This window comes from Ptychodera flava, chromosome 4 (genome assembly GCF_041260155.1).
Source record: "Ptychodera flava strain L36383 chromosome 4, AS_Pfla_20210202, whole genome shotgun sequence".
NCBI lineage: Eukaryota > Metazoa > Hemichordata > Enteropneusta > Ptychoderidae > Ptychodera > Ptychodera flava.
Genome location: NC_091931.1, coordinates 43,309,089 through 43,333,069, shown reverse-complemented (window position 1 = coordinate 43,333,069; position 23,981 = coordinate 43,309,089). Strand labels below are relative to the sequence as shown.

At 36.7% G+C, this 23,981-nt stretch overlaps 1 protein-coding gene across 2 annotated transcripts; it reads right to left on the bottom strand.

Moving 5' to 3' along the window:
• Positions 1–436: 436 nt before the first annotated feature.
• LOC139131871 (proton-coupled zinc antiporter SLC30A9, mitochondrial-like) lies at positions 437–23,832 on the bottom strand. Of its 2 annotated transcripts, none has more exons than XM_070698163.1 (14): positions 23,579–23,832; positions 21,109–21,384; positions 18,109–18,217; positions 17,445–17,546; positions 16,941–17,023; positions 16,166–16,275; positions 14,474–14,529; positions 13,497–13,655; positions 11,528–11,703; positions 10,937–11,008; positions 10,050–10,323; positions 8,295–8,424; positions 5,596–5,709; positions 437–3,196 (listed from the first exon to the last, which is right to left on the bottom strand). In XM_070698163.1, the coding sequence occupies exons 1-14, from the start codon at positions 23,700–23,702 to the stop codon at positions 3,152–3,154; spliced, it is 1,830 nt and encodes a 609-aa protein (XP_070554264.1). In that variant the 5' UTR covers positions 23,703–23,832; the 3' UTR covers positions 437–3,151. The 2 variants fall into 2 exon arrangements, with proteins under 2 accessions (XP_070554264.1, XP_070554265.1); XM_070698164.1 differs by having other exon boundaries at positions 16,217–16,275.
• Between the last annotated feature and the right edge of the window lie 149 nt (positions 23,833–23,981).

Sequence of the window (23,981 nt, the reverse complement as noted above, 5' to 3'; positions counted from 1 at the left end):
TTTAGACGAAGACAACAAAACATCAAAAGGTTTTATAACCATCTTACACGTAAATTTTGCCAATTATCATCAAATTTCTTGACACTGTCCAAAAACTGTGTATCTCGAAATAAGAATGTTATACAAATTCTTGCTTAGCCACATTCCCACGTCAAAAATCTTATCAAACTTGAAGCTGTGTTAGCTGTCTCTTTTTGCATTTTGTTTACCAAAAACCTCCAATCTTCAGCTTCAATTATGGAGGCATATTGTTTTTGAAAATATCTCTATTTCAATCTTTGGCAATGGATTTGGTCAATTGTTTTTGTGTATTCACTTGCAGTGGCTGTATATGATTTGTGAGTCGATTACACTGCTGTATGGCTACTTTGGAAAGTAAGGGGGTGGCAGTTTCATAAACACATACAAATTCGGCTCACACAGTGACAAGAAAATATACAATGAGTTTTAATTTATTCCACCAAAAGGCTTTAATAAAATACTGAAATTACAAATGCTTTACATAATTGACAACAACTGACATGATATGAATACGCACCACTTGTTTTCAAAAATGCATATCTTTGCTCTTCTCAAATAATTTACAATGATGACAGACCCCCTCACAGTGACTGCCTTATCACAGCCTAGACAGTACTATCACCATACCATGGAGCTTATGAGATAGCTACCCATACCCCTTCACACAAAAATTGTAACCTCAATATTGCAATACTGGTACATGTGTATATGAAAGTCTCAGCTCTCCAAACCAATACAATTTACATATCACCCAAATTAGGAGTGATCTCTTGCAATGGTTCTACAGTCCCCAAATTGTTAGCCAACTACTTTTTCTTCGGCAAGTAAGTTCAATTATTTTTTATAAATAAATCTACATAGTGGTCCATTTTAGGCTGATGGTACCTAACCAATTCTGTGATATTTTAATAAACAAAACAGAGACCTTAAAATTTTACTTATTGAAACATATTTACAGTTCAACACGCAAGTTTTTTATTCATAAAAAAGGAATACCAAAACGGAATACCTGTGATCAAATTTTGAAACCCCAATACATCCACACAACAAGCAAAATCTTTGTTTTGGTGATTTGAAACAATTGCTGACTTTGCTATGAACACCTGCTTAGGAAAGAATACACACTAACAAGTTGAACCTTGTTGAACTTTCCTCAGAAAAGGAATGAGATTGGCAGAAACGCTTTCTGCTATCATGAGTTCTTGTGGATATCAGACTGCCATAACAGACCAAAGCTGCATAAGTTTGGATTTACCATTGTAAGATAGAAGGAAACCACCTTTCTACTGATATTACTGGTAATCACGATGTGTATTTAACAAACTACAAAAGTCACCATGAGAATTGAACAACACATTGTAAGTAATGTTCTTGGGATAATTTTTTTCCCAAGTCAGCAATTATTAAAACTCAACACAGAGTTTTGGGAGATAAAAACTCCATTTGCTGACAAATTGACACCTAGTTTTGACTGATAGTTAAGTCTACCCCTACCTATGGCTCTATCATCTTAACCTGTCAAGAAATTTGATACATGACATTTGTCAAGCAAAAGCACATGAACTAATGTTCTCATATCCCTATTGCTATCAAGGTCTGGTCGAGTCACATACCTTGCCATTGGCTGCTTGTTGGACTCACATAGGGTAAAGGGATGCTGATGTTCATTTATCCGCCAGCAAGATCACGCTTAGCAGTGAATATGCACTGTGATGTCTGTATCTTAAGACTCAACATCTGCTATGAAGCCATAAAAGGCGCAACATGATGTAGCTGTGAATACGCAGTGATCTAGCTGTGAAAACAACTTATTCTCTCCTCGTGCTAACTACCTCAATAATAAGAACATGTATTTTCAACCATTTTCCTGTGAGCCGTCGATGGTTTCTGCAACGTTTGCCCTCTCGCGTAAAACTCATTGAATATGTTGGAGGTCAGTTCAAATTTGACAAGAAACCAGTGACAGCTCCCTAAAAAAGCCTATGGGTTGGCTCGTGGCAGTTCTGTGGCGGTGACCCTTGACCAGAGCGCGATCAATACGCCACAGCACTGCTGCGTATTCACAGCTAGATGATGCTTTGCCTTTTATGGCTTCATAACAATGTTGAGTCTTAAGATACAGACATCCCAGTGCCATCAAACATTCTTTGCTGCATGAAATCTTGACATTGGTATGAAAAAGCATCCTTGTCTGTTGATTGCTGGATTTGATGTTGTACAAATCTAGAATCTTATTCTACAAAATATTATTTTGAGCTGATACTGTACTTGTACCCACTTTGACAAAAATCTGTACTTTCAGTATCTGGCAGTGTCACAAAGCATGCTAACTCAGCAAGGTATATGTGTAGAACTTACACATGGTCTCTGTAAGGGGAAGACTGACAATGGCATCACTGCAAAGATCTCTTTGTACACACATCAATCTAAAACATACTGCACATGCAATTCTGTGGTATAGTTAGGCAGACTTTTGAGTTATGATCAAATAAACAAGTATGTAAACTTGTGTGTCATTTCACATGGACTGCGATCACCTTGTGTACAGACAGTTATTTTTTTTACAACTATATATACATGCACAAATACCTATGTGTGTCTGCACATATCTGTGGTGCACACTTTGTGAATGCATATGGGTGTGTTTACACGTATACATATGCAATGTACATCTATGTATGTATGTATGTATGTATATGTATAAACACATATGCATCACAAGTGTATACTTATGTTCTATAAATTATAGCTCTGAGTGAGAACATGTCAGTTTTTCTGAAGTTCATGGCTTACAATCTCTTGAGATTGGATCTCCTTCTACTGTCTGTGATGTAACTGACAAGTCAGACATCAGTACTTTTTGAAAGGTGAACTCACTTCAAATATAATACATGAAAACCAAACTGATGATTAACTACCTCAGTTACAAATAGTCTTTCTCAATTTTACAATATTTTATGGTCAGCAATGTTTACGATACGAAAATTAATAATCAGTTTCTAAGGCTCTGGTAGATGATATCTGTACGACTGCATTCAACCTTGTGATGGTGGCTGGAGGATTTGCAGTCATACATTGTGCGCACAAATTTTGACAGAAAAAAATAACAGTCTAGTATTGATTGGCATCATCAAAGGACTTCCAAATCCACATGGCGAACTTCTGGATTGCGTTTCTGTGAAATATGAAATGAAGATGGAGTTTAACGATTAATATTGTGTTTCTGTGAAACATAAAATAAAAGCGTCATTTAATCATTTGAATATTGACAAACTTAATTTAAACTATAAACAAGCGACCTAGCGGCCGATATAGCTCCGCTGTGTTTATGTAGAGAATAACTTTTTTTTACACATGTTGATGAGGAAGGTGGATATCTTTGAAAGCTCAATGCAGAGGCCAGAAAAAAGTGGCTAAAATAAGCTGCAAAAATACACAATTGAAGATTTCATCATACTTTGAATATATCACATCGGATCATACCTAAGAACATGTCAACCAAAGCTATCTGATGAGTAGTTTTTTGAGAATAAAATTTTCTGACCAAAAATGGCAACAATTGCCCCAAAAAATGAAATTGCAGATTTCATGTTTACACATGTTTTGACCAAAAATGGGAAAAATTGCCCCAAAAAATCAAAATTGCAGATTTCATCATTATTTTTTAATAAATGTCATTTAGTTCATCTGTAGAAACCTGTATACCAAATTTCAAAGCTATCGGATGAGTAGTTTTGGAAATACACGTTTTGACCAAAAATGGCAAAAATTGCCCCCAAAATACAAAATTACAGATTTCATCAGAAATTCATTATATATCACTGAACTCATCTGTAGAAACCTGTATACCAAATTTCAAAGCTATCAGACCAGTAATTTTTGAGAAACACATTTTTTGACCAAAAATGGCAAAAATTGCCCCAAAATTACAAAATTGCAGATTTCATCATAATTTCAACAAATATCATAAGGTGGTCTGTAAAAACCTCTATACCAAATTGCAAAGCTATCAGATGAGTAGTTTTGGAAATACACATTTTTTGACCAAAAATGGCAAAAATTGCCCCAAAAATACAAAATTGCAGATTTCATCACAATTTCAATAAATATCATGTAGTTTATCTGTAGGAACCTATATAACGAATTTCAAAGCTATCAGATAAATAGTTTTGGAAATACACATTTTTTGACCAAAAATGGCAAAAATTGCCCCAAAAATACAAAATTTCAGATTTCATCAGAAATTCAATATATATTACTCAGTTCATCTATAGAAACGTGTATTCCAAATTTCAAAACTATTAGACCAGTTCTTTTTGAGAAATACATTTTTTGACCAAAAATGGCAAAAATTGCCTTAAAAATGCAAATTTGCATATTTCTGCACAATTTGAACAAATCTGAAATAGATCATCCCTAGGGACATATGTACCAAATATCAAAGCTATCTGACTGGTAGTTTTGAAGAAGAAGATTTTTAAAGATTTTTTTAACCAAAAATGACAAAAATTGCCTTAAAAATACAAATATGCAAATTTCACAACGATTTGAATAAATCTGACTGAAGTCACCCTAAGTAAACTGCATATCAAATTTCAAAACAATCGGACAAGCGGTTTCAGAGAAGAAGATTTTTTTACCAAAAACACCAAAAATTGCCCCAAAAATACAAATATGCAAATTTCACCACGATTTGAACAAACTTAAGTGTGGTCACCCCAAGTGAACTGCATATAAAATTTCAAAGCAATTGGACTTGCAGTTTCAGAGGAGAAGGTAATTGTTGACGGACGACGACGACGACGACGGACGACGGACGACGACGGACGACGACGGAAAATCAACCTATTTGATAAGCTCCGCGTCGCTGACAGCGGAGCTAAAAAGCAGCTACAAAGGGCTACACATTATCATTCAAAAGATATCTCAATTTTCACCCATCTCTTTCACACATTACAATTGTTTTGGGTCAAAAGGCTACGAGCATATATTATATTTTGGAGCCTGGTTAAACAAGCCACCGTGAAGCTCTTGATCAAATATTTGGTTATCTATGGTCAACAACTATGACATGGGTCAAGAGGAACAGCAACACACATAATCTGTGATCTGGTAGCGATTGTATTTTCATAATCTGGCAGCATAATACCAATGCAATGAATGTTCAACTTCTGGTTCCCTAAAGTGGAAGTTTTATCGTGTTTTCCATCATTTTTGCTATGTTTGTCAAATGAAATTTCATGTTCTACTCCTAAAGCTATTTCAAAATTGTAGTGTTCAACATATCAATAATGTCTGTATATGTGTTATGTTATTGTTGACAACTGAATTTCACTCCTGACTTGAATTCTTTTGTCAATGATGCATGATATTGTACAAACTGCACTGTGTTGGCAGGGCTGAACACCTTTGTATTTAACGACCATTTACAGAGAAGAATGGGAGAATTTAATTCTGTCATAGAACAAAAATAATAAAACTAATCAATGAAAAGTTACAGCTATTGTTCCTGTCAATTTGAATTGCTGACATAAAACCCCAGAAGTCTGCAGTCCTTTGAATAACAGCTATTACCTTTAACTCTCGTTCTATCCTGTCAACCTCAGCACCAAGTCTGTCTACAATTCTCTCTCCATGTTTCACCATAAATGCCTCCATGTCTTCAAGTGAGTCAAAACTCTGTACTTCCTGTTCACATGTAGAAAAGAGCAGAGAATGCCATTGAAAGACTGCATGAGAAACACACTCACCTAGCTGAGGTCAGCCAATGATCTGAGTGATGCTACATTGTAGTGTAACGAGCGACACACTCATGATGTGACGGCAAAAGTGAATGTCACAGACTGTTTTTTATTAATCATCGGTCACCTAGGGAGTCATTAGGGTTAGGGTTATAGACAGAGTTGAAAGTAAAGGCTCTCAGGAAAACTATTTAAATTCATATTCAAAGGTTCATGTCCACAAATGTTCACTTATGCCGATAATACACTGACTGACACTTCAAGATCAATTTGAACCCTATCTTTCAGATAGATACTGATGGTGCAAATAAAATGATCTGATTGGTTGAGACATGAAAATAACCGTGCAATATTCGCGACATAGCATGGTTGTAATACATGTGAGCCCTTATCTAGAGAAAATTTCCTTTTTTAACGTTTCACTTCAGAATTTCAATTATACTGTAATGATGCAATAGCAATAAACAACCCCAGTAACAGGTATAACACTCGGTTTTGACCAGTTCACTCCATATATGCACTTGCTATCACTCATGCATATATATTGTAAACTGGTCAAAATCTCATGGTATACTGTCACTCAGTGTGGTTTATTGCTTAATTGAACCATTGAAATTTGTGTCGTTCAGATTGACCACTTTGCGTCGGTGTAGCACCGGTGCTGGGCCCAGGCCGATATAAAATAACCAATGTGGACACACTGCGTCGGCCTAGGGCTGACGTAGTTTGGTCCTGGCAATAAGGGGGGTTCAGGGCTGACCCAAATTCATGTGTGTGGACATGTTGCATCAGCCCTGGTCCCAGTTGACCAGGCCTCCGCCATGGATCGAAGTTGAACTAGTCACCCTATTCACACAAAACAAACGGCGTCTGAAACTAAAGTTTACACTTTATCGAAATTTTTAAATTCAGTCTTTATCATCCCATGTACGCAGAGCTATATCTTCCCACAACTTTTGCTCCGCAAGCGAGACCATGTCATTCAATTCACAGTGCACGTAAGAGACGCATTGGTTAACAATGATGTCAAAAATGCCACGCACTGGTTATTTCTCCACCGCCGTCATACATATACCCTACGCTCATTCAACAAATAGTGAAGATCTCTCCGATGATTAAAAGGGCGAGTGGTGGTCATATTTGCCCTTCTTGTGCGTAAAAACGCAGGAAAATCATGAACAGTAGAAACAGCGTGTCATTATTCAAATGCACCATTTTGAACTTTGACAGGTCAGAGGTCACAAGGGACGGTAAATTTACATCGGCCCTAATTCTGTTACAGGTAAGTGGGGATAAGTGCGGATGCAGCCCAAATCTATTCCCAAAAGGACAAGTATTTTGCATCGGCCCAAATTTCAGTTGGATTGCAAATGTGAACGAGGTAATTATGTCAAACACTGCATCCCAAACCAACCTTAACTAAGATGTACAGACTTGCTAACTCTTAGTCTGTCTGTTTGATATTTTGAGTCTATGCCTACTGAGATGTGGATTTCTTCAGTCCTCTAAATCACTGTTTTACAGAAAGAAACCCTCTTCCTGTGCCTTTATGATCTAGTAACCATTGGCAATGATCAGTTGAAAATAAATAATGTTCCCACAGCATCACATGTGAAAGATCAAAAGAAGGCATCCGCTCATTGTTCAAACAATTTTATGCAATTTACATGATAGCAGAACAAGTCAATAACCTGATCAAACATGAGCATGGACATCACCAAAGCCACTGTGATCTTGCTCAGTGCTTTGCTCTACTGAGATGCAAGAATGTAGTATCTCAGTGAACTTCTGTGCTGCTACATTATGTCTGGCAATGTTGATAGTTAGTAGGTTTGCTTATGTGTAGGGGGGAAGGGGTGATAATGAGGTAATTACACTTGAGTGAATATGAGGGGTAAGTAGAAGTGAGCCGTATATGCTAATTTAACAAGTTGCTAACTCAAGAGTGTTCCCAATGATTCACAAAATTATAGATACTATGTGATGCCTGCTGGGTAAATTTAGTGCTAATGAACACATATCATACAATCTGATTTGAGTTTCAAAAATCTGTAACTTTCAAAAGAAGTGGTCGTTTTCCATCTTTTTGCCTGTCCAGAGAAGTCTCTCAAATTTGTGATTTGTGGGCAAGATTCAGAAATGTGCAAGATTCCCTGGGCTATTTTTGGCTAGCATCAGTTCTCTCCAAAACGTGACATCAAGACTCATTAAATTGATACCTGTATAAAGTTACATGGCTACAGGAAAGTTGTCTGTGGTCAATCTGTAACCCAAATTCTACTTTTCAGCATCTATTGGTGAGCTGATTTGGCACCTTCTATCAATTATTGATCAATCTGAGTGAGACTGACTTCACATATAATTACAAGTCTTGAAATGTTGATTTGGTACTATACTGTTGGTTTGACATGGAAGACTCATAGATATCTGTCATATCTGACAAGCTGATAGAGGTCTCATGTTTCCCTATGTATGGTTTTAGAATTTCCAAACGAATTCAGTGTTCTGGGCTTGAATGACTTCACTGCTTACCTGCAGAAGCTGCTGAACATCAAGCTCATCCAGGTAGGATTTTGTAATTTCTCGCCCATCAAAGTCAACCTCGGCCTTGAAACGAACGGTGTTGACCCCCATGTCAGTAGCCTTGATGTCATGCACACCTCTGTATGACAAAAAAAAATTGAAGAAGGTACTATTAGCAAGGCAGGTTACTGTTAATACTATGAGTCTAGGGTGGGAATCAGTGGATAGCTGAACCAAGTGTAACTTTTGACACTTCTTTTCAATTTCTTCCAACTAGCTTGTTGGTCTACTTGCTACGGTACAACATTTTGAAATACCCAGTATTTGGTTCATCAATGCAGTGTGTCAGTGTGTAATATGCATTGTTATTGTTGACAAAATGGCCACCTCTCTCCACTCTGTATGACGATTGAGCACAATCCAAATCGGAAAAGATTTAAAGCAGAGGAGGGTTTTTGATCGGTAACAATTGTAACAACATATCGTGCCATAACAAATTCTTCCCGTGCCACTAATTTTGAGTCCCAGCATCTTTTTTTATGGTATTCAGTGAGAAATGGAGGATTTGTCGGGCATGGTGTTGATTTCTGTGGCAGTGATGTATAGTTTAAGAATGAAGCCTGTTAACACAAATATTTCCATATTTATGCTAAAAGCAGCATAAAAGTAAGTCCCCTAAATTTAAGGTTTTCCAATCATTTGTAAAATTCTGAGCATTTGTATATGAAAAATTGGTTATTACCCAATATCATCTGTTCCTTGCGTCGTATCAGCATTCGTGTCATTTGTGCTGCGTCAGACACTCAACTTTGTCTTTTGTCTAACAAAGCACAAATGACACTCCTGCTGATACTCTATAGGAACAGGTGATATTGGGCAACAACCTTTATTTCACTATTTTCAGTGACAGAAATACACTATTGCTGAATGATGTAGATAGGAAAGAGAGCAGATGTATGAGTAAATACAATGGCATCATCAATCAACCTTGCTGTAATATCCTACTACATTAACACATGTGCATGTTAAGTGATAGTCAATGTAAAAAGTGAAAATCTTGAAATGTTATATGTAACAGGGCACAAACAATGCCCATATAGTATTTCTGAAAAATCCTGTAACTAATTGACTGTTTCAAAACTCCAAGCAATATTTGAAATAGTCCTAGAAATACAATAATATCAAGAGTTATTAAAGACCCTCTGGGGATCATTGCAGCTGCTTTTTCACTAGGTACTATTTACACATCTTGTGAGTCAACAATGAAGAGTCAAAGAAATCACTTTGAAACAGCAAGCACAGCTGGAGGAACACAGTCACAAATGAACTTGTAGAACTGGCATTTAACCATATCTTTTGAAGATAATATAATTTTTATCATACTCTCAAGACAGCGCTGTATGCATTGATGTCAGCCGGATTCTGTGATTTTTCAATCAACATATCCATTTGATAGCATGAGATGTGTTTTTGTAAGGTATGGAAAGAGCTTTAATTTTGATGTGCCTCTCACTGTAACAAAGATGCTTCCATTCACCAAAATTGTTACCAATCATTACTGATAAACACACCAGCCCATGGTGGGGTCTGATGGTTACTGTTAACTTTACAACACATAAACAAAAACATTTTATTTATACCTTAACTGAACAGATTTCCAAAATTATGGCATGGGTTTAATATTTCTATGTCCAGGATTTATTTCACTTTAAAAAAGGGAAAAATATACTTTGGCAACAAGAATGTAAGGATATAGCTGCTTACCTGACCATGACATCATTTTCCAACACATCACTGATTTTCCGCAGTGACTCAGCGGGAATTGCACGTCCCAGCAAGACCTCGGAATTGCTGTAAATGAGGAACGATGAAACCATGGCAAGTAACCCACCCACAGCGATGGATCCGATGGAATCATAGACTGGATTGCCTGTCAGTGAGGTCAAGCCTATACAGGTACCAGCTACTAGCACACCAAGCACCGCTGCCGTGTCTTCTAGTAATACTACATTGACACTGGGGTCTCTGGCATAGTATACTGAAATAAAATACAAATCACCATTGAAGGAGAAGTATTACATAAAATGATGGATGTACATGTACACACTACCATGCAATGGTAGATAAATTACCAGGTTTTGGATCAAAATACAAAACATGGAATATAAGAGCATCCGTAATAATTCTGAAAAGCACAATTAAACAAACATTGTGTAAAAAGTTTTGCATATTTTAAACAATTTTATAATGAATCCTAAGGGCACAAAATCACAACTCACTGACATAATTTAATTCATGCTTTTCTCAAGACAACCATTACATTACATTGTAACTGGAACAAGATGACTGGCCAGTTGTCAAGTTTCTGTTTAGGTTCTGCCGAGAAGTTTGATATGCAAATACTTGTTGAAATGAATATTCGGTATACAGAGGAAATTTTGTCACGGTAGTACTATCTTTCACATGTAAAAGTGGAAGACAGTAGAAGCAGTAGCATAAAACAAATGCTATGTTTTTTAAATAATGCATGTGGTCCACATGGTGGCAAGAACATTGACTTTGAACTCACAGCCATTACATGCCCAGACATTTGAGAAAATAGTTTACACTAAAGAAGTCTCATTGATGTTAGCAGAAGTGCAATGACTTACTGTAATTTTTGATGGACTGTCCTTTTGCTTTGGCACTCTTTTTGATAGCATTCATTGCTACGACAAGTGTTGCTGAAGGTAGAAAAACATGAAAAGATTCAGCTTTTGAAACATCATACAAAATAAATTTTGGTTTAACATGGTTGAGAAGGACAACCTGCGTATAGGAATGGCTAACATTTCAGGCTTTTATTCTGGAGAGCATAACATTTTATCCTCAACAGGGTAATACTTATGCACTAATTCTTCAAGTAGCATCTCACTGATTCTGCACCTCAATGAGTCACGTAACTTCTCCAATGATCCATTAAACTCATTGGTCCAGCAGTCAAATTATACAAACCTACCAGTACCACGAAAGTGCAAGCGACAATAAATTAAAAACTTCTTCCATGTACATTACACAGAATATAGCTAAGCATGAAAACAGATCAAGGAAAGTTGGCTATTTTTTGACAGTTGTTATTATAAATGTGAATACAACTTTACAGCTTATCTCTGATGACTATGTAGGCCAAGCCATCTGATGTTACTAAATGTTTTCAAAATCTGAACACAGAAGACTAAACTGAAGTTAATATTGAAACTGACCTCCTTCAGAGATCAGTGAGCCAAGCAAGATGCAATATGCCCAGAAGAGACTGCCAATTGGATGTGGATCAAGCAATCCTGTGATGCCATGGTAGAAAGACAGACCGGCTCCAAGGCAGAAAATACCTACACCACTTATCAGGGAAGATACATACAGCATGTTGGAATAACCATACCTGCAGTAAAAAGCATCAAAGACTGAAATTTTGCACAGTGATGACTACGATTTTCCAAACAGGGATGCTGTCAACAATAGAGAAGCTTATTATAGGTGTTTTTGAACAGGTTTTGTCGCATGCCAGCTTTGAATCATAGACAGTCGAGATGAATGTCTATGTTTGAATACAGTAGATAAGAGATCATTTTCACAGAGAGTTATCCAAAACTGCTTACACTGACTATTGAGCAGATGGCGCTTCAATATCTGAAAGCTGCATTTGTTGTCCCCGATAATGTTTACTCATTTGAAGTATGCACGGGAGAAAGTCTTTGTAAATGGGTGAAACACACTTGCCATTGAGGGCGCTATTTTGAAAGTCTGAGGTACTTTGCATGGTACTATTGCAGAACCCCATGGCCGGTGAGTGCAAGCGCGCCGTACTAAGGGTTCTGTTATTATTACATATGTTCTATCTTTTATTTGCATCATTTATCTAGAGAATCGACGATTAGTCGTGCGTACTACTTGTCTGTCAAAGCTTCAGGGTGACCCTGCAGAGTTATATAACATTAACATCACTGTAATGAGGCATCGAATCAGCTTTCACTTTTCATTGGTCAACGCCGCCACACCCTCTATTTTGATTGGCTAAACTATTGTTTACTTGTTTATCAAGGATGACGTATAGAGGAACGTCGGAGGGCTCGAACTCTGCTTACGGTATCGCTCACACATACATACGTAGCCACAGATTAGCAAACAAAGAGAACTTTGAACATGGAACGTTTGATTTTTTCACATTTTGAGCTTGAAATTCTTTTCAATGATCGATACAAATAACAGTTCGAAGATTTTTACGGGAAATTTAAGAGTAAGATACGGCAAACGTGACTTGTCGAATGATCAGTGTTTACCATGGCACACAAGCGCTCACTGTTATCAAATAGCGTGTAGGACACACAAGCACAGAGTAAACTGCATGCAAAAGTGACTTTATATTGTAAATAGGGAATGTCCGGTGAGAAAACTACTGGCAAAAACGTCTCTGAAAATGTTTACTGTTTAATTGGCTCCGCTGCGTCCGAAGTTACCTGTGTTTCGATGTATGTTGGCCGCCGTGGTACGGCGGCCACCGTGCGTATCCATGGAACTAGGAACGGACGTAGCCAGTTGTCAATGTGTTTGCTATGCTGTCAAACAAACTGCTCTTCCGGATAATAAAAATCATCCTAACACTGTATTAAGTACATGCAATTTTCTTTGTCGTAGTTTTTATTGTTAATGTCATGCATTTTACTGTAACTAGCATCGAACCAAAGTGAAATGAAATCTTGTAGACGACATTTTTGTGTTTACAAAACAAAAATAGTTCCGGGTCAAAAGTGGTAAATACTCATAACATAAAGGAATGGCATAATGTTTTGGTATTGCACTGCAGTGCAAATTCCAGTAGTAGTACGCGCGCGCTCGATGCGAATAAACTGTGGTACATATGCAAGGTACCGTAGTTCATTTCAGACACCCATTAAAAACTTTGCGAAGTGAATCTTCATAGTAACTGGGAGTAATTGCAAGGTTTTGGAGCCTAAATCAGTGGTTTTGGAACCAGGGTAGTATTTCTGCTGTCCCCTGATGGAGTGTTGTTGTTGTACTAAGAAAGGACTTGGATAAAATCACAGAGGAATCCTTAAGTAACATTTACTAGCAGTCTGCTATAACAAAAACAGTTAAACTGAAAAGAGGAAAAATAAATACAGTGAGTGACATAAGCTATAAATCTAAGATTTTGAGAAGATTGATGGAACTTACGGATGGTCTGGTGATGGTTTTCTGATGGAATGATAAATACCAAAAGCAAGGATAATCTGATTGCACGTGTCTGCGAGGGAATGTATCGCCTCTGAAAACATACTGGCAGATCCAGAGAACAGCCAGGCTATGAGCTTGCCCACAAAGTTGAGGGCATTACTGAAACAGAAAGCAAACATATTATGAATGGAAGTGAGAGTGATGTCTCATTAAATTTGCACATACATTACAAATACACATTAACAAATTGTACTTCTGTACTATGTTGCACAATGGTACCGAGATTCCTCAGGGAAAAACTGTCTTGATCATAGTAGGTAAATCTACTGAACATCTCGTGATTGGCTTGACAGCTCTCTTTACCAAATGGTATCTGACAAAAACTGCTAGTATAAACAGGGTTCAATAAGTGCTTTCAAAACTAAGGCACCTTTAATAATGAGAAGTCGTTAATAGAAGGCCTCTCTGTAGCCGATAGAGCTTAATTCACCAATTATTATTTTACTATGATGAAATAGAATCTGTACTGTAGAAATTGCCACCTGATGCAAACCCAAATCTAATCACATATTGGCATTTACACAAACACAATACCAGTGGACAAAGGTGCAGCTGTTTATGAATATTGTCAAAAACATTCAGCTTCACATAAAATCTGCACTCCATTATCAATGCTATTATGCAGTGGTCCTCTTTCACTACTGTAACCATGGAAACAAAATCCTGGAATGAATCTCAGAGAAGCTGAGAATTTCTGTGGGCTTTGGATACAAAGAGCATTATCACCAGTTATCTAGGGAGTCATTATGGATAGGGTTAGGGATGGAATACATTGCTAGAGCCCCCCATGAAAACCTTCGTAGTTTATAGCTGAAGGTTTGTATCTACAACTTATCACCTCATATGTCATATGCATGACAATGTTGACAGGGGTTAGAAACAAGAACAGTGGATGAATTCCACAAATGTTGACTTACATGGTGATTGCTGTGAGTACAACTCTTCCTGAGCCTTGTAGCATGCTTGCTTTGGGCTGCAAACAATGTCAAAACATATGTTAAACAGGGGATGCTAAAGCATGGTACATCATTCAAAATAAACCATGTAACTCTAAGTAAACAAATTGTTAGTATACAATATGCAAATGTTAAATGTGTTGTTTTGCTTATGAATTTGTTGTAAACATGAACTAATGTATTATTTATTTGAGGAACTCCTCAAAGCCAATCTTTCATCAAAGAACTCTGAAAATATCACAGAGTTGTATGACAAAAGTAAATCCTTGCTAAGTTACAACTTTTTAAAGAGACAAGACTTGTCAATCAAGAAAAGTATAAAGTCAAACAAACAGCACAATGGCTCTCTTCCATGCAAAAAAGTTTGCAGGTTTGTTGTGGAAGTGTTAGCACTATAGGATAGAAAGTCACACTCCAGCTATTCTTAATGAAAGCAGCAACCACCTATTAACATACGTTTTCAGCTTTCTTGGTAAAGGCATAATACTTCGGTTCAGTATCAAATACAATTATTACTGAATTTTTACAGCTATATGATGGCATGCATGCACACTAAGATAGCATTGAAAGCACATACACATGCAAAAATACTAAAGGTGCTGGCTTACTGCTTCATTCAGTAAACATACAATGGCATTTGATATCACTGCTCTATAAGTATTGGAAAGCAAAGGTGATTTTCAAGTGTGGGATTTTTCATATATTTCATGGGAAAAGTTTGAGAAAATAATCATCAAGATAACATCTTGTTCCAAACTGAAGAGTTTATACAAGATTAAGGCGATACCAAAGGATTCAAATTGCTAAGCATCGGTTGCTAAGGGTAATTTCCAAATCAATCAAATGCAAATTTTTCATGGTTTTCTTCACATAATAAAGATTTACAGAACTATACGATTCCAAAAGACGCAGGTTTGTTGCGCAATTGGTCAGTGACGTCACATATATACAAATTTTCACAGCTCTATTTTAAAACGTTTCAGCTCCTACAAATTTGCACCAAATTTCAGAATGTAACACATGAGATACTTGTTTAAAGCTCCTAGCATGGACTAGGTTATCTGTTAAAGTACAAATGATTTTTGAACAGGAAAATCTACTGTGTCATTTTGTGAAATTTTGGTGAGTTTTACGGCGATATCTCATAAATGGTCCGGAATTTTTAGAAGCTCATGCTTATCTATATTCTAATGTATGACTTAAATAATCCTACTAAAAATCAGCTAAATTGGTTTACAATTGAGAGAGTTGAAAGATTTTGAGCATTTTCAAAATACCAGCAGTCGAAAATCCATAGAAACAACGAAACGGTAAGATTTTGCATGTGCAAAAGTGCATATTTGGAACGTTGCCAGTGATAGCAACCAACACGCGCTTTGAATGTAACACTTCTAGAGCATGTTATTATTTAAAATATTAATTTTAATACATGAATGTAACTATGGTTACTACAGAGTATTATCAATTTACATGTATTTTAATGAAAGATACTATAGAGATACACTATTCAATTTCTATGTCAGTAACTGATATGACAGATTGAAACTACAGCCTACTGAAATAAGTCTTGTTAATGATTCCATTCTGGCTAGGACATCAGTAAAGCTGGGGTGATATACTGAAATGGGAACAGTGATAGCATGCAGGCAGTACCTTTAACAACAATTCTTTAATACCAGAACCAAAGAGATATGGAACTTCTACCTGACTAGTGCCATAGAATTGCTGGTGTTCCTTTATGGCTTTCTTCAGTAAAAATACATCTGTGCATGTGAGATAAAGAGACAGAAAAAGAGTTGAATACTTTGAAATGCTTATTATTAGTATGCAGCAGCAAACGAGTAGTTCTCTTTGTATAACTCGATAAATACAATTTTGGTGACCAAACCACTATGCTGGCTTTTCTATTGCACGAAAGCATACATTGTGTTGGTCTTGAATACTGTAGTATGCAGGGCTACTGAGCATCCCATGGCAGCTATCTTTCATGGGGTTGTAGCTTTACATGACGTAAAGTTTTGTGGTGAATACTTTGGGTGAGTTAACTGTGCTAGACATGTCAATGAGGAGTTAGTAGCATGCCAAAGTTCCCAAATACCCATAGTTCTTTCTGCACCGTGTGAATATTTTCTGCATTGTTATGGCAAAAGCATCATTCACACTTATTTAAAAAATATTCACTTTCCAGGACTGAACGACAAATGTACTTGAGTTAGACTCTTTTTGATTACCATTTTTTTGTAAGGATTGTTTTTTCTCCAAAACGAATTATGAGTAGGGATAATTGCTCAAACATGATAAATGCCAACAAAAACATAAAAACATGGTGAAACATGGGACCCAGAGAAAATAGTCTGAGATAAAACTTCATGTTAGAATACTCTAGACGAATTATTTATGAATCATTGTAGTATTTATCAGTTCTCACGTTCTTTGTAAACTTCCTCTTGCTTCAGACGTTTCTTTTTCTCCCTGTCCAAGGCTTCTTTACTTCCCCAAACTTCCATGGCTCTGTGAGAGCAACAAACAACAAAAATCGATTGATACCATGCTGTTCAAAGTCTGTCACTAAAATCATGAGATCTGACCAAATTATTATCATTATTGTCCTAAGTCCTAATTTTGGGGACCAAAATCACTCTCTCTTGGAAACAGGTGGATCAACACCAATCAAACAAAGTCAGCTATGAACTGAATAACACTGAAGTGCCAACAGTAGGATAACCTCTTCATTAGATCTTAAGTTATGGGTGAAGTTAATGGAAATACACTCATATTCATAAGGTCAGTTACACCCCACTACAAATAGTTTACCACGCTCTTCTAAGAAATCAACAACTCAGCAATATATAAACCTTAAACTGGATTTCAGGAATCAGTAACTTTGTGCCACTGCAATTGCAGCAAGGTTTATGTCTTGCAAGCCTCTCACCTTGCTTCAACATCAGATCTGAGATAAACCATCATTCCAGACTGCCCATCGGCTTCATCAAATGGACTTCTCCTTCTTGTCTTTCTAATTCCATCTAAGTCACTGCCAAACAATTGAAATCAATAGGCATGTTAAACACTGGTCATAACCCTGTCATTGAGAAACTGCACGCAACTATGGCTACTTCTTCCTTTGGATATTGTGCTTGGTGAGAGTGTAGATATATTCCTGTCAATGTTTGATTGTTAATGTGCAAGAGGTACCTGAAACACATCATCATATTAAAGCTCATTTACTATAACTTTAGCTGCAAACAAACTTTGATGATACCCGTTCGCTGACACACCTTTCAGACTTTTGAAATAAAGTAGCTAACATGATAAAATGCTGTAATTTTACACTCCTGTACTGCATGGTTGCTGCACCTGTTTTATCATCATATACATTTTTATTCTGTCAAGACATCATCCAGACAACTATACATGATTGCGTCCATACACACATTACACAAAAAAAAAGACGACAAAGATGAAGTTTATTTGACACACACACACACACACACACACACACACACACACACATATATACACACACATACAGACACACAAAGAGACAAAGACACACACACACACACACTACATATAAATATCAAACATAAATCTACCTTGATTTTAGTAGATATTCCTTCATAGCTCTGATGGCAGTGATTGTATTATTATCAGTGTATTGCTTGGTATAGTCTATCCTCTTTCTTCTCCTGATGGCGGGTTTGACTGTTCACAGAAAGTAATTATAGTGAGATTTTTAACAGGTATGAATGATTTTACAATGAAGAAATTTGCTACAAAAAAACAAAGATATTCCTGGACAAAACAAAAACAAGAGAAGGTTAAAGATTAGTATAAATTGGCCACAGGCCTACTTGATTTGCATTGTTCGATATTTCTATTCAACAAGTCATCGTTGATGACACAGTCCCCGCTTGTCCATTTTGTTATAATCTTTGGTGTCTAGGTAGCTGTGGTCTAGGTAGCTGGAATGACATTGATGCAACGGGTGCATCAGGCCTGTGACTTGCATAGTAAAGTAATCAGAGGAACATTCAATAAATGACTCATCTCTGCCGGTAATGACCACTGAAGGAACTTTTGATTACATCACACATAACAGTGCCCTCACTGCCTCTAGTGTCATGACGGCACATACTATAAACATGGTTTGGTGGAATTTTCGAAATGGTATGGGATTGAGTATGTTGTTGTAATCAGCCATTTCGGATCATATAATGAAACAAATTAATGTGCACAAGAATGCAGCCATTGTATTTTATCTTCGTATCACGTTTGAACAAAATCAGTCCATCGAGGGACAGTGACCTATGTTTATGTTTCAAAGACATAAAAAATCATACCAAAATTGAAATCAAATGGCTGTCTATTGACCATATGGATCATAGCACAAAATTAGTAGACATGCATATGTATGCCATAGTACTTTATCGTTGTACCAAGTCTCAACAACATTGGTTAAGGAATATTTGCATATGATTAAACCTCAAAGACATGAAAAAATCCAAAAATGACCATCTGGCAGCGATATTGGAAAAAAATGACAATCTTGCAGACATATTGGAACATCATGTCACAAAGTAAATTGGCATGTATATGTATGCCATAGTGCTTGATCTTTGTGCCAAGTTTGGACAAAATGGGTGTAATGACCTTTGAATTACGCTTCAAAGACATGCAAAATTCCAACAAAATGGCAGTTCTGCAGCCATATTGGATCCTATCGCAAGGTTAATTGATACATGCATATGTATGCCATAGTGCTTTGCCTTTGTGCCAAGTTTGAACAAAATCGGTTCAAGGATGTTTGAGTTATAGTTCACAGACATGAAAAAATAGGAAAAAAATGACCACCTGTCGGCCATATTGGATCATATCACGAAATAAATTGGTGTTCATATGAAGGGCATAATGTTTTGCTTTTGTGCCAAATTTGAACAGAATCAGTTCAAGGATGTCTGAGTTATGGTCCAAAGACATGAAAAATCGCAACAAAATGGCCGCCTCACGCCCATATTGGATCATATTGCAATATAATTTGACATGCATATGTAGGCCATAGTGTTATGCCTTTGTGCCAAGTTTGAGCAGAATCGGTTCAAGGATGTTTGAGTTATGGTTCAAAGACACGAAAAATCACAAACAAAATGGCCGCCTCGCGGCCATATTGGATCGTATCGCAAAATAATTTGACATGCATATGAAGGCCATAGTGTTATGCCTTTCTGCCAAGTTTGAACAGAATCTGTTCAAGGATGTCCAAAGACATGAAAAATCGCAACAAAATGGCCGCCTCGCGCCCATATTGGATTGTATCGCAAAATAATTTGACATGGATATGAAAGCCATAGTGTTATGCCTTTGTGCCAAGTTTGAACAGAATCTGCTCAAGGATGTCTGAGTTATGGTCTGAAGACATGAAAAATCGCAACAAAATGGCCGCCTCGCGCCCATATTGGATCGTATCACAAAATAAATCGACGTGCATCTGTAGGTTATAGTGCTATGCCTTTGTGCCAAGTTTGAACAAAATTGGTTCAGTAGTGTCTGAGAAACTGTTGATGACGGACAGACGGACGGACGGACGGACGGACGCACAGACGGGACCCAATCTATAAGTCCCCGCCGGACTTCGTCCGCGGGGACTAAATAGCTCCTTCTACTTTGCAGAATTATTTCATATTATTTCCTTAAAGTTATCATCAGATAATTGAATGTGTAACAAAACAGCATTCTTGAAACACTACTTACCGGTATATAGAAAATTCACTTATAATTTATCCACTGTTAAGGTGATATGCACCTCGAAAGTGAAAGACTTAAACTTTCGCTCTAACTTTCCTCAAGGAATCTTTCAATCATTCTCTTTCAAAATCAAGAATAAAAATAGGGGGTCACTGTGCAAATTTTGGTACTAGAGAAAGAAATAACCCAAGATTTACCGATATTAGAAATTCAAAATGGTGGCCATACCTGTGTTAACTCTATGGAGAAAAATAAAAATTTTCGAATTTCAAAAAACTAACCGGTGAAAAGTTTTCTTTCACCAAGAGGTTTAAAATGAACCCCCACATGTGGTATATCAGAAGAGAATTGTAAAAGTTTGAGAGTCCGAATGTCTGCCCCGAGGTGCGTTCTACCTTAAGGTGTACTAGTACTATGAATAATGCATGTTTTGAAAGCTTATAACGTAATGACTATCTACACCAGCCATTGACTTTGAATGCGTAAGCTGTCTTCTCTTGTTTATATCAATTGTATCATATGCTTCCCTCAAACAAACAAACAAATAAACAAACATCACTTTCTCTAGTTCATAAAATGTGACATAAAACTGAACAAATAATACTATTTTCCTTTTCAAATTAATGAAATTCCTCATTGAATTTCTGTATACAGAGAAGATGGTGCCCAACTTTGTGGTACTATGCTAAATGGAAATGTACGTCAACATATAAGTACTGCGTGTCATTCCATATTACCTGTGGAAGATCACTTTGAAAACAACATGGTCCATCAGATCAAACTGTTGATGCAAGACAAGTAAGAACCTAAATTAGTCACAGAATGTTCTATCTTCAGAGAAGTACACAAACCTTTAATAATTGCATCTTTGTTTGTCCCACTAGGTTCCTGCTTTGTCCCTGCCCCAGGTGTTGTTTCCTCTTTTGTCCCTGTCCCAGATGTTGTTTCCTGCTTCTTATCCGACTTAGCTGAGGTCTCCTTGCCGCTTTGACCACTGCTTCGAACAAATCTGACTGTGTACTGGTTTCTTGGTTTTGGAATGTTGCAACAGCAGCTGTGTTTGGAGTTGTTGCAGTGAAAAACATGCCAGTCCCTTGACAGAACATGATATTGCCTTTGTGACGATGCTATAAAATTGAACAATGTTATTTGGTTACTTGATATGACAAAACTTCATGCTGAAAAACATGCAAGATTTTTATTTGATATTGATATGAAATACAAGAACATGAGTGTTCCTTCATTTATGAAGTTTGATTTTGTTGAAGGTAGACCTTTTGTGCTCACATAAATCTTCAAAAATATCAGAAATTCAAGTTAAAAACATATGCTTGAAGTTAGAGTGATCTTGACACTTCAAAAATAAGCATCCGTATTCAACAGTATTTCTGGGTAATCAACAGATGACCTGTCAGTGAAATGGAACTTATGGAAGGGTAGTGTTGACTTTTCAGAACCTGAGACTCAAAGTTACACTTCAGATCTCAGATGTAACATTGATAATTTGTAATATTCAATCTACGCCAGTTATGAGCTGCCATGAAATGTGAACTTTGTGACATAAAGATCGCTTTAAATTCGGGATATTTACTCATTAGAATGGTCACAGCCTCGATTGATTGCTTATTTTTGTATTACACTTTTATTGCCATAATGTGATGTAAATCCTATATTTACAAGCAAGCAATAAAATATTATTATTATATTATTATTGCTGGAGGTCAAGATGGCCTGATCATGTACATCTCCATGTATGGTCTATAGAGGGTGTATACTGTTCTGTCCTCTGGTATTGATCATCCATCAGACTCTCTCACACCCCCTCACTAGGGCTGGGGACACACTGTGGCTAGTAAAGCCTAGCTTAGTGAGCCGGTACTGGTGCAGCCAGCAAGGAAGTACTACCTTCCATTCTGCAAGATATTTGAGTGAACTGTGAAGTCCTAAGGTCAAATATAGTCCCTTTTCAAAATTGACCGTGGTTGAAGTTTGTAAGTTTTCAGATTCATGGACAGAAATGATCATTTATTTGATTTTGCAATACCTTTCTGTATCACAATATCTTTCATTTTTGATTTTATGTCAATAATTCTTGCACATTATAGTTTGAGAGTGCCAAGACTGAGGTTTATAATGTGAGCTATGTCAAGTTTTTGAGATCTGAAATCTGAATCTGAGATCTGAAACTGAGTCAGAGGTCTGAGACTGGAGTCTTAGAATCTGAAAAATCAACTCTACCGTTATAAAAGATAATGTAATTCACATCTTTATAAGATACTGGGTATTTCCCCAGAAGAAATTTGTTTTCATTTCCTTCACACGATACCTTGACGCCAATTATCAACATTCAAATGGGTTTCAATAAGACTTTTAGGCTTCCTATCTAACTTTTGTCATTTTTGTCAGTAAAATATGATACGTTTTTAGCAAATGTTAATCTTAAAACAAATCCTAACCCTTGACCCTTTTTAAAGGTCTGATGTATGTAATTCCTGAAAGGTATATCCCCAAACTAATTTAGTTCAGGGCTAAAGGAAGTCTTGGCCAGGTTTCAGACATAGATGTAAATTGTAAAGTATAAACAACAAGTAATTTTAGATAAGCAATCATGCATAAAGTACTGCAGTTCTGCAATAAAAAATGCTGAAATCAAACAAAGTCGCACAAAATTGATAAAAAGTAGGATTCTGGGAGCACAAACTGGTATGTAGAGAAACATTTACACTTTAATGGATGAAAAGTTTTATGAGGTGTTCACAGTAAATCACAGTGCCCTGTCTAACAGTCTTTCCGGAATTATTTCTTTACTTTAACATTGACAATTTATTCTAAGATGATATTTATATGAAATTTGATGACAATAAAAACAACTTTACAGCAGGGGGAGGGGGTGTGACCGATATTGTTATTTGGGCCCTTATCATCATTTCAGATCACACATTGGTTGATCAGTTGTTGCTGTTCTGTTATCAGGGCATGGCACACTGTAAGCGCGTCATTCTAACAGAAAAATCAAAAGGCATTGGCGTCAGACAATGCAAGACAATGCAAGACAATTATAGTGTTGATGCATAACTAGTGATTGTAATAATGTCTTTGTGTGAACGAAGACCTGTTATCACACGATTTCTGTTTCTGCATGATAAAAATTTGGGGATGGACAGGGTCAACATTTATGAATAAAAAAAAGAGCGCACACGATGCAGATGATTAATTTTCCAGCAACATTGAAACCGTGAATTAAATTACAGAAAAAATACATCCTTCCCACTGCAAAATCTTGCACGAACCTTATATCCAGCTATCCATCAACTGACTTACCCGTTGTCGACTGCACTGACAAGGGTGACGACGATTGCACACTAGGCGATAACGATATTTTCGGTAAAACGTCGAAAAAATGTCTCTGAAGGAGGCGTCCTTGTGTTGTTAAGCGGCAGAACATATTGAATGTCCATAGAAGTTACAGTATATTAAATATGCAAGGAAAATAAGCGGCAAATAATAACACCGTCATTATCGTCAACTTCTCACAGCCATTTTGTGTACATCCCAGAGTTCTAGGTTAGACCACTTAAGCTACTTATAAAAAAAGGCAAGAAAATGTAAATTTAGCATTCATTTTTCCTCGTTTATTACATTCGTTGCCATTCGACAAAGTTTCATGTTTCGATCTAGTAATAACTAAATTACAAATTGCATCGGTAGAAAGAACTAGTTTATT